The 12,322-nt window shown below is 42.3% G+C and overlaps 1 protein-coding gene across 1 annotated transcript in view; it reads right to left on the bottom strand.

Moving 5' to 3' along the window:
* Window positions 1–2,710: 2,710 nt before the first annotated feature.
* Window positions 2,711–12,322, bottom strand: part of KLB (klotho beta) — a 35,677-nt gene continuing 26,065 nt past the window's right edge. The window contains 2 exon segments of the mRNA XM_032633073.1: window positions 2,711–3,524; window positions 6,647–7,790. Of these exon segments, the coding sequence (XP_032488964.1) occupies window positions 3,133–3,524; window positions 6,647–7,790 (1,536 nt within the window). The 3' untranslated portion in view covers window positions 2,711–3,132.

Genomic DNA, 12,322 nt, shown 5'->3' with positions numbered 1-12,322 from the left:
ATCAGACTTTATAGTGAAAGGTTACATTGAATACAACAGTAATGTAACAATATACAAAGTAACACAAGCTACATTTTAAGATGATTTTCTTCCAAGTCTCAGAAAAGCTTAAATTTAAAGCTCTTACCCTGTCAAAAGCTATCAACAGTTCCTAATTGACCCTTTATGATTTTAAAATGAGTTTAAGAAAAACCTGAATAGTAAATATAATTGATCATGAGCCAGATTTAAATGTTTACCTAGGGACTTGGTACGATGATGGCTTAAACCAGTGGTTAAGACTGCACTTCCACTTAAGGGGGCGGTGGGTTTGATCCCTGGTCGGGGAACTAATTCCCATATGGTGTGGCCAAAAAAAAGAGTTTAGAAAGGAAAAAAAAAAAGTAAAATAATTCCCAAGTGGCCACAAAAAAAGGGAAGAAGGTAAGCGTTGGGTTAGGGACTTTACTATTCGCAAGAATTTATGGCAAGGCAACAAGTTTAAAAAAGGGGGTCGGGCTTCCCTGGTGGCACAGTGGTTGAGAATCTGCCTGCTAATGCAGGCAACACAGGTTTGAGCCCTGGTCTGGGAAGATCCCACATGCCGTGGAGCAACTGGGCCCGTAAGCCACAATTACTGAGCCTGCGTGTCTGGAGCTTGTGCTCCGCAACAAGACAGGCCACAATAGTGAGAGGCCCGCGCACCGTGATGAAGAGTGGCCCCCACTTGCCACAACTAGAGAAAGCCCTTGCGCAGAAATGAAGACCCAACATAGCCAAAAATAAAAAAAAAAAAGGGGGGGTCATAAGTCAAGCTTAAGCACTAAATGTAAAGACATAAAATAATGCTGTTTAGTGGAGTTACAAACAATGAATACAAGATACTTCAGTCAAAACACAAAGTAGAGACCATAAAAGCAAAATCTTAATTCTAAAGCTTTGTTATTCCTATGACTGAATATGTATTTCTTTCAAAACCTTGGACGTTAGAGGTTAAAGAGTTGATGAGTTGCTCAACTGATAATCCATAAAATTAAAATAATTGACTAGTTATTGTAATTGTGTATAGCCTCAAGCCCAATAACTAAGTGGTTCTCAAAAAGAAAATACAAAAAATTCCTTGCATAACCTAAAATCTGCTAAGTTTGAAGGAGGGGTGCAGTTGGAACAAGGAGAATAGAAGAACACATCTGCCAAATTTTACTATTTGAATTTGGCCAGCCAGAGATAGCAAATTGATGTCTCATCACTTTTGCATTAGTTTGAATTGACGAATTGTTGTTTGTATCTTTGAAACTTAATGCTGTTATCAATTAGTATCTCAGTTATGTAGGAAATAGGAGCTTTCCTTTGACTTTTTTTAAAGATTTATTTATATTTACTTATTTTGGGCTACGTTTGGTCTTTTTTTTTAAATGAGTGTTTGCTCCTTTTTTAAAAAATTATTTTTTGGCTGCATTGGGTCTTTGTTACGCGCTGGCTTTCTCTAGTTGCGGCGGGGCCTACTCTGTTGTGGTGCTCGGGCTTCTCGTTGCAGTGGCTTCTCTTGTTGCAGAGCATAGGCTCTAGGCACGCGGGCTTTAGAAGGCAGGCTCAGTAATTGTGGCACACGAGCTTAGTTGCTCCGCAGCATGTGGGATCTTACCAGACCAGGGCTTGAGCCTGTGTCCCCTGCATTGGCAGGTGGATTCTTCACCACTGCACCACCAGGGAGGGTCCCTCCTTTGACTCTTAAAGTCAAAATTCAGGAGAGTAGACAATGGTTAGTTATTTAAATACCGACTCACTTAAAGAATGTGTATAAATGGGTTTAGATTCAGGTTTTCTTCCAACATTGAGAATACAGTGAATGAATATTAAGCATAGAGTTCAAGAAAGTCAAACTGCAAATTCAGGTTTAAGAATTTGCTTAATCCTAGTTTCAAAAGTTGCAATGTAAGAATAGTTTCCACTTATGCAGACCACCAACGTTCTGAATTGTGTCCAAAGAGACACAGTTGAGGTCCAGATATGGCTGCAGTCTACAGGTCTCTGTGCATGTGTCAGAACAGTGAAGCACTTCAGGGGAGAGAGCAAGTCATGGGATAAATGGTCCTTTGGTAACTTGATAATTAAAAACTTTTCGTCTTTTTAGAATGTTTTAATTTTCCTAAGTATGATACATCTTGTCACCTCAGAAAATTCAAGTGAAGAATAATGTCAATTTGTCTAAAGAAGTTGCTGTACGTGTACGGTGAGGTTGAGTGACTTCCCTGTCATCACAGGCAGTTGGGTCTAGCTGGGGTTTTTTAGCGCGGTACGCGGGCCTCTCACTGTTGTGGCCTCCCCCGTTGCGGAGCACAGGCTCAGCAGCCATGGCTCACGGGCCCAGCTGCTCCGTGGCATGTGGAATCTTCCCGGACCGGGGCACGATCCCATGTCCCCTGTATCGGCAGGCGGACTCTCAACCACTGCGCCACAGGGAAGCCCTCTTTTTAATCTTAGTCATCTGATCTTTAACATAAGATGAGTTTTGGAAATTAAATGTTATTTTTAAAAAATCATCTGGAAAAAGAGACCTCACAAAATTAGTTGTTTTGTGAGTGCTTAATTTAATTTTTATTGAGAAAAACTAAGGGATTGATGTGCTACAGTCTATATTGTAACTGGCTATACACAAGCACTACTTACCCTGTTTTCTTTCCATTTGAGAAACACCCTGACCAAAGAGGAAAGCACCTTGTTAGAAGTGACAATTTATCACTGACTATCCTGTGTTAAGAGTTAAATCTCTGCTATGGAGTTAACAAAGTTGCACTTTTTTCAAAACAATTTCTTTAATCATAAGTAGCTATTGGTATTCCTACAAAAAAACTGTAGAATAATGATAGGAAACAGCTCATCAAACTCCATGAAACAATGTATCAGATATTCCTCATACCTTACCTTCTAGGGAAGCCTTTACCTTAGATCCAAGAACTGAATTCACTGATGTTAACACATAAGGGAAAATTTGAACCACACAGCGGAGACATCTATTGTCATTACCTTGGCTATCACTAATATCTCAAAACTTGTTTTTCTACAGTATAGGTGTATCTTCTGTAAGTTACCAGTGTATGGAACTGGAGTGAATTTTTAAACTTTTCCATCATGCAGACAAATATGGTAGGATCAGCTTAGCTGAGAACTCTCATGGCCTTTTTTTAATGGTATGTGTTGTAAGTTCTTTGCTTTCCAAAATTTTCTTCTCTTTCGCTTATGAAAAATGGTAATTGATAAAAGTAGAACCAGGGTGGAGAAGAAACAACATCCAAAGAATATCAGTGGTTTCTTCTGTACAAGAAGTAAGCAGACAATACACTCTGTGTTTCTTTGAGTCTGACTGCATCTAGGACTACTGTTCTTAGAAAGGATGCCATTGTTGCTGATCAGTTCGTTGTAAAACTGGATTGAGGATTTAGCTTTGAAATCAGATGTGAAGAATCCAAATCTGGGTCTAGATTTTTCTTCAGTCAGTTTGAATACATAATAGCCTTTAATTTTGATTTTATCAATCAAGTATGCTGAAAAATATCAGAAATGAACATTATTAATCATAAGTGGACTATAAAATATCTTTGAATAAGAATTTAGTTTTCATTGAAACAATCTGAAACTCGTGCCCATAAAATGTGATTTTCATTAAAGGTTTTTTTGACATTCTTTTATGATCTTAAGATGACAATATGTGTAATGCTATAACTTTAAAAAGAAATTTGAAGTAAAACTTTGATCTATAACAATAACAAAAACACCTGGAGGAAAAGCACATTTAAGAATTGGAGCCATGAAGCTCAAAGGACTTACTGTTACTTTTGTTCCTAGTGTCAAAAGCAGAAAAATCTTGCCTATTTGGCCTGATTTTAAATCTCAGATGTGCCCTTTGTGCTGCCCAATAACTACACTTGGTTTCCCCAGCCATTTACTCTAGCTCTCCTCAACTTTTTTAAAATAAATTTATTTATTTTTATTTTTGGCTGTGTTGGGTCTTTGCTGCGCGTGGGCTTTCTCTAGTTGTGGTGAGTGGGGGCTACTCTTAGTTGTGGTGCCTGTGCTCATTGCCGTGGCTTCTCTTGAGCACGAGCTCTAGGCACACAGGCTTCAGTAGTCGTGGCTCGCAGGCTCTAGAGCACAGGCGCAGTAGTTGTGGCACGAGGGCTTAGTTGGTCCGCGGCATGTGGGATCTTCCCGGACCATGAAGATGCAGTCTCTCCTGCATTGGCAGGCGGATTCTTAACCACTGTGCCACCAGTGAAGCCCTCTCCTCAACTTTTTCACACCTTTCTGTCCTCAAACTGATAGACCCTACTCTGTCATCCTTGCTTTGAAGTGATGACCTTCCTGCCTACTGCTGAACTAAAGCTCTCAGAGCAGAACTTCAGTCTCCTGTAATCACATCTACCCACCTACTGGCATCTGCACTGGTACTCTGCTTTCTCCCCTGTTACTATGGATGACCTATTCATGCTCCGGAGGAAGCTGACTTCTCCACTTACACATTCACCAAGTTTATTCTCGTCTACTTAAGGACATCGCTCCATTGTTCTTTCTCTTTTCTCATGTATTTTCCCTCACTACTGGATCATTTCCATATAAATATGCTATAACTTTGGTATCTTAATAAGCAAAAACAACAACCTCCCTTGATTGCACATCCTCCTCTAGTTATCTTTTACAGCATTGGCTCCTGTTCAGTCTTTTTTTTTTTTTTTTTTAACTGGTTTCTCAGGGCTCAGCCCTCTTCTCTATGCTTGCTTTCTTAGTGATCTCCTTCAGCTTTATTGTTTTAAATACATCCATTTGCTCTTGATTCCCAAGTTTGTGTCTCAACCCCAGACCTCTCCTCTGAACCTGAGGTTCATATCTGTTAGCGTACTTGACATCTCTAATTGGATGTCTAAGAGACATCTCAAACTTAACCTTTGCACAACAAACAACTCATCTCCAAAAACCTGTTCCCCAACCTCATAAATGGCCACTCATCCTTTTAGTTACCCAAGCCAAAATGTTGGAATCGTCTATCTTCTCTCATACCCACATCCAATCCTGTTTGACTACCTTCAAAATACATCCAGAACCTGGCCACTTCTCACCATTTCCACTCTTAATAGCCTGATCCAATCCACTGTTATCCTTACCCAGACCAGTGCAATTCTCCCTGTTTCAATTCTTGCTCCTTTACAGTGTATTCACAAAGAGTAACCAGAGTAATTCTTTTAAAGTGTGAGTTGGAGCATATCACCCTTCTGTTTAAAATCTCTTAGTCTTCCTATTTCACTCAGAGCCACAGTTCTTACAGTGGCCTACTAAGCCCTACCTGATTTGCCTCTTCCCTTACCTCCTTGACCTCATCTTCAGTTACTTTTCCCCCTTGCTCATTATTTTCTAACTATCCTGACCTCTTTCCTGATCCTCAAATAGGCCAGGCATGCTCCAACATCAGGGCTTTTGCATTTGCTCTTCTCTTACCTGGAACGCTTCCTTAACTATTGGTTTGCTGCCTCACTTCTCTTTGAGGATCTTTGAGGTTCCCTAGCCACTCTATTTAGAATTGTAACGACTCTTCTGTCTCCCACCCTGAGGCACCCTCTTCTCTGCTGTTTTTTCTCCACAGACCTTTTCACCCCTGACATGCTATATCTTATACTTGTTTGTTGACTCTTATTCCAGAAAAATATAGGCTCCATAAAGGACAGTAATCTTTATTTTTGTTCAGTGGTGGCATAGTGCCCAGAATAGTTTTTGCCCAGACCAGTTTTTGCCCATACTAGGTACTCAATAAATATTTGTCAAATAAATGAATAAATTTCTAGGGACTTTTGCAGCTTCAACAAATTGATCATGAACATTTAAAAATAATATTTTTTTAAAATGTGATATTAACCGATGCTGGGAGGAGTATGTGAGATAAGCACTCTCAAACACTGCTGTTTATAATATATGATCCAATAATTCCATGTTGGAGAATCCATCCCAAGGAGATCATTAGAAATGAAGACAGAAATTTATATACAAAGATACCTATTTTTTAGTAGTTGAAGAAACACCTAAGTATCAAACATTAGAGAGGTGGCTAAGTACACTGAGATATATCCCTATAATGAGAAAAATAAAATAATGTTAACAAGGAACTTTTAATGACATAGAACACATTTATAATGTGATATTAAGAAAAAAGTTGGTTACAAGACTATATTGTATGAGCTCAATTGTATTAATGATATCTAGTCAGCACGAGTCTAGGCACTTTTTTCGGGGGTGTAAGATTTCAGGTTTTAAAAAATATTTTTCTGGGGGCTTCCCTGGTGGCGCAGTGGTTGAGAGTCCACCTGCCGATGCAGGGGACGCGGGTTGGTGCCCCGGTCCGGGAGGATCCCACATGCCGCGGAGCGGCTGGGCCCTTGAGCCATTGGCCGATGGGCCTGCGCGTCCGGAGCCTGTGCTCCGCGAGGGGAGAGGCCACGGCAGTGAAAGGCCTGCTTACTGCAAAAAAAAAAAAAAAAAAAAAAATTTTTCTGTACTTGCCAAATTTCCCATAATGAGCTGACACTGTCTGTCATTAATGAGCCTGTTCCCCTCATTCTTCTGTTCATATTATCTGGGAATGTCATACTTCACTGTATCTGAAATAGCCCCCGAACCTCACCTTTCAAAGCCTCCTGAATGTATTTCTCTAAGTAGTATTTTCGGAGTTCATCATTTTCCAGAGACTGGTCGTCGATGCCACTGGCCGTGATGTAAACATCCACGTCTCCATAGTTCCTCCGGATCCACTTCAGCACCTTGCGCTCTCCCCAGGGTATCACGGCCAGGCGGGTGGGGGAGCTCAGGCAGGTGATGTCCTGCAGAAACTGGATGTCCCTGTCCGCGTCGTAGTTGCTGCCGTTCTGCCGCTCGTGCATCACGAACCTGGTGGTGAAGTGGTTCAGGGCGTAGAAGTCTGCAGTGCCCTTGACCAGCCTCCTTTCCTCCTCGGTGAACTGAGGCAGTGCGGAGCGCGTGAGCCCTTGCCTATTCTTGGAGGTGATGTACTCCCTCATGGCCAACGGGTAGTCCCCAGTCTTGAAGAGGGGTTCTGCGAACCAGGCAATTTCGAACTGGAGGAAGCGCTCGGCCGCCTTCCAGTGCGAGTCCGCATAGGGATTGGCAGGTTCGGCCCAGTCCGAGTGGAGAGACAGCGACACAACCCCATGCTGTGCAGGCCTGTACTGCTGGTCGTAGAGGTGCCAGGCCAGGGCGTGGGCGATCATCAGGTGGTGGGCTGCCCAGTAGGTGTCATTACTAGAGTGGTCGTAGATGTCGCTCAGCCGGTTAGGCTCGTTGATGGTGATCCAGAGCTTCACGAGGTCCCCCAGCTCCTGGAAGCACAGGTCGGCATAGTCCTGGAAGGCCTTGGTGGTTGACCGGTTCAGCCACCCTCCGCTGTGCAGCAGAGGTGCGGGGAGGCCTAGGTGGGCGTGGGTTGGATAGTACAACGTGACCATTGAGGAGATGTTGAGCTTTAGTCCCTCACTGACCACACACCTGTAGTACCTCAGAGCCTGTCGGTTAACCGTGGACAGGTTGCCAGTGGGAAGGATTGAGGGCCAGTCCAGAGCAAATCTGTAGTGGGTGACTTTCATTCTTGCCAACATCTCAAGCTGTCTTTTGACACTGACAAAATCCGTGCATTGAGCTGGTCGTGTTTTCAGCCTCACTCCTTCCACTCGGTGCAACAGTCTGTTGCCCGTCACATTCCACACATACAGGTGAGGATCGCTGAACTGTGGGGAGGAAGCCACCGACTCTGGCTGTGAAAAACAAGCACATTCAGGTAAAGCACACCCTGGCAGACAGACTTGGCATACATCCTCTGAGAAGAAGAGCCTGATCTTATTTTGCCTCTCACTGACAACAGAGAAAATAAATGATGCACATGTCCTTCATAACAACATATGTCTTCCTGCTATTCTGGCGATGTCAGAAAAAAGGCCTGATGGGTTATCCTCCCTCTCAGCCCTTGAAATTTACTGGGGAGACCAGAAAATGTAGAGAAGGAACTATACCCAGGGCTTGCCTTGGAAAACAAGTTGTCTTTCAGAAAACACTGAGAAGGGACTTTGCTGGTGGCACAGAGGTTAAGAATCTGCCTGCCAAGGCAGGGGACAGGGGTTCGAGCCCTGGTTCCGGGAAGATCCCACATGCAGCAGAGCAACGTAGCCTGTGCACCACAACTACTGAGCCTGCTTACCTAGAGCCCGTGCTCTGCAATAAGAGAAGCCACCGCAATGAGAAGCCCGCGCACTGCAACGAAGAGTAGCCCCTGCTCGCGGCAACTAGAGAAAGCCCATGTGCAGCAACAAAGACCCAACACGGCCATAATTAATTAATTAATTAATTAAAAAAAAAAGAAAACACCGAGAAGCTGTTTTTCAGTTTGTCGGTCCTAAAAACACAGTAATGTAGTAGGGGTCTCTCATGTGATTCTGTTCAAATGCATCAGGAAATTGGCTTAGTCCTCTCAGTTAAAAGGAGTCACAAAAGATGGAGCTTCCAAACCCTGCCATAAATTGAAGGCAAAGTTAACATTCCAGTTGTCAAGGATTTCACTGAGATAGGCACTTGGGTTTAGAGGGGACTGGTTGACCCCAGCCACGTTTCCTAAAAGAGGACAGTGGGACAGGGTGGGGAATGACCCCTTGCATTTGCTGAAGGCATCTCTCTAACACACCTTATTTGAAAAGTCCAAGTGATATCACATGTGCATCATTCTGTTTCTCCCCCACCCATGTGCCTGTGAGAACAAAGCATTTATTCATCTAGAGGGAGAATACTCAATACCCTCCTTACATAAGGTACTTGAACTATGAAAAGAGAGGACCCTAAAATAACCGTGAGAAGCTCCCAAGTTGACTCTTGGATCTGATGGCGTCCCATTCCCTGCCCTTCCACCAGGGAGAGAGCCCTGGATTCCTGTTCTAATTCTGTCCCTTTAAAACTCAAGGCTTGGCAACTCTGTATAGTGACAGAGCAATCTCACGCACCTCACAGGTGTGATCTGGGCAACTGCCCTGTCAACTCTAAAGCACTCTACAAACATAAGGTACTTAAAACTTGGGTTTAGTTTTCCTTGCAATAATTGCTGGCTAGGCCCTTGAGTCTAAATTAAAACAGAAAAGGGCTTAAGAAAAAATATCCAAATTCAAGCTTAATTTAAAAAAGTAAAAGTTCTGAACTTGTTTTAAAGTGCTTTTTCTTCCCATGACTGAATTTAAATACACCTGGAATAAATGGGTAGTTAACCTTTGGTAAATATTTTCCCTCTAATTGTTTTCTCGTGTGTCATCTTTCATAGTCTAATTACAAAATCATATAATTCCCACTTGCCATCTGCCAGCCAGTTATCTAGAACATTAAACTGAGAGAACATTGATCATGTGAGCATTAAGGTAAATCTGTATATAATTATTTGAGTAAAACCCTCCTAGCCTAGATGGTCAGTTCCAGTGTTTTGAAATCGCAGAGCATCATGATATTGAAAGGGTATTTACAAGGGAAATCCTGCCATAAGGTAAGGCAGGATCAAATGAAAAATCTCTTACTTTTTTTTTTTTTTTGGCCAAGGCACAGTTTGCAGGATCTTAGTTCCCTGATGTGGGACTGAACCGGGCCACGGCAGTGAAAGCGCCGACTCCTAACCACTGGACTGCTAGGGTACTCCCCAAATCTGTCTTACTTTTAAAAATATCCAGAAAGCATTAGTCTTAGCCAGTGTGTGATTAATCTGCCAATAGATATAGTTAAAGTTTTGCACCCTGATCTCAACCCTGGCTCCCAGAGCTTGGTTCTAAAGTGCTATTTTCCACTAAAAGGATCCTGGGTTTTTTGGAGTAATGGCTTTTTCCAGGTCTGGGGCAGGAAAAGAATGAAGTGATGCTGGTACATCTTGTGCCAGAAAAATAAGGAAGTGCTTTAAACCTAAAAGGGAAATGTCAAAAAGACACAGGAGCAGCTTGAAAGAGTCCCACTGGCCAAATTTGAGAAAATTTGAGTAGCAAAAGGCCCAACGAAACAATGACAACAATGAATTATAACACATTGAATTTAAAAGAATTCACCTCATAAATATAGAAGGAATAATCTAATTAGAAATTCACCATTTTGCAATCTACAAAGTAATCATTAATTCAGGCAAGGTTATTGTATCAATGTTAAGACCATTGGTTAAATGTTGTTGGGGAACAGGATATTTATATGGTCTCAAAGTATCACCATCAGATTAATTCTTAATTACAAATGGAAAAGGTACTTTTCAGTTAAGAGATCTGGCAAATGCCACCTTAACCAAGAAATCTGGTGACTATTACTTCAACTAATGTCTCCAGTAATGAAACAAACTGATTTTATATGCCTCCTAATTTGATGTATGGGAAATACACAACATCATCTATGTAGTATTATTTCCAGAAATGCTTAACTAATCTAATAAAGAAACAGAGAAATCCATGAAACACTCTACAAGCAACTGGCCTGAACTCTTCAAAAGTGTCAATACCAAGAGATTAGGGGGATTGCTCTGAATTAAAAGGCTAAAGATACACAACAACAAATGTGTTCCTTATTCATGATTTTTAAAAACAGGTTTTTTTAATCTATAAAGGACATTTGGGGGACATTTAGGAAAATTTGAATATGGATTATATGTTGGATTATATTGAGTAAATATTAAATTTCCTGAGTATGATAATAGTATGAGATAGGAGAATGTCACTGTTCTTAGAAGACATATGCTGAAATATTTTGGGGTAAAGTATAATGATGTCTGCAACTTTTTAATGGTTCTGAAAGAGAGAGAGATAAACCAAACATGGCAACATGTTAACAATCAGCCAATCTTGATGAAGGGAATATGGGTGTTTATTGTACTAGTTTGAAATTTTTCAAAACAAAATGTTGGAGAAGAATACTGAAGGATGGGCTTCCCTGTGGCGCAGTGGTTGAGAGTCCGCCTGCCGATGCAGGGGACACGGGTTCGTGCCGCGGTCTGGGAAGATCCTACGTGCCGCAGAGCGGCTGGGCCCGTGAGCCATGGCAGCTGAGCCTGCACGTCTGGAGCCTGTGCTCCGCAACGGGAGAGGCCACAACAGTGAGAGCCCCGCGTACCGCAAAAAAAAAAAAAAAAAAAAAAAAAAAAAAAAAAAAAAAAAGAATATTGAAGGAAAAAAAGGTTGGAGGAAAATAAGATGTGTGTGGGTAGGCATAGCAATATTTTTTAAATGTTACTTTCACTTTATTAGTCTTCCTATAGAGAACATCTACTCTTTTGCCTACCCATCATCTTTTCATACATCATCTGGCTGAGTTTTCATAATGCACCCTAATTTTTCTTGGCGAGCCACTCATCCTCACTCCTGGTTTAAGCTCAAGGGACACTGACTCCTTAATGGGCTCCAGGTGTGAGCAAGAAACCCAGGCCTGATTGATCACAGAATTACTTTCCCCTGACCCAAGTGATCAGCTCTTTCTCTGAGTAATAGGAGTAGGGTCCTCAGAGGGGGCAGACATTCACAGTGTCAAACACCGGGGAACAGATGGGTCTTCAGAGGAAGCAGGAACTTACAGATTGGGTCATGTACAGGCTGGAATTCTTGTCTCCCCTGGGGCCTCTCTTTGCTGGGTCTGGAATTTTGGAAAATATAAACCTACTTGAAGTGGTATGGAAAAGCTGGGCTGCCTGTGCCATGTGGAGGAGGAGATAGACACTGGGTAAGTAGGTGGCTCTCCAGAGGACACAAACTGAAGGTGAGTCACTGTGTTTATATTACTCTCTGTATCTTTCCCCCTTTTATCACCTCTGAGCCTTTACTAAAGTCTTATTTAAATATTGATAGGGGTTGAGATTCATAACTTTGCCCACTCATGGTTTGGGCCCTTTTGTCTGGTCCTATCACTTGCACATCTTGTTTTTCCATATGCTTCTAGAATACAGGTAATAGTGTGGTATTGTGGGGTCTTATAACATAATGGTCAGGAGACAGACAAATCTGGGTAACCCGGACAAGTTATGTAACCTACCTAAACTTCGGTTTCTTTGCCTATAAAATGAGGTTTGGTTTTTTTTTTAATTTTATTTTATTTTATTTTGTTTTGCAGTATGCGGGCCTCTCACTGCTGTGGCCTCTCCTGTTGCGGAGCACAGGCTCCGGACGCGCAGGCTCAGCGGCCATGGCTCATGGGCCCAGCCGCTCCGCGGCATGTGGGATCTTCCCGGGCCGGGGCACAAACCCACGTCCCCTGCATCGGCAGGCGGACTCTCAACCACTGCGCACCCAAGGAAGCCCTT

The sequence above is a fragment of the Phocoena sinus genome, chromosome 5 (genome assembly GCF_008692025.1).
Source record: "Phocoena sinus isolate mPhoSin1 chromosome 5, mPhoSin1.pri, whole genome shotgun sequence".
Classification (NCBI taxonomy): Eukaryota; Metazoa; Chordata; class Mammalia; order Artiodactyla; family Phocoenidae; genus Phocoena; species Phocoena sinus.
This window is presented reverse-complemented; position numbering and strand designations above follow the sequence as displayed.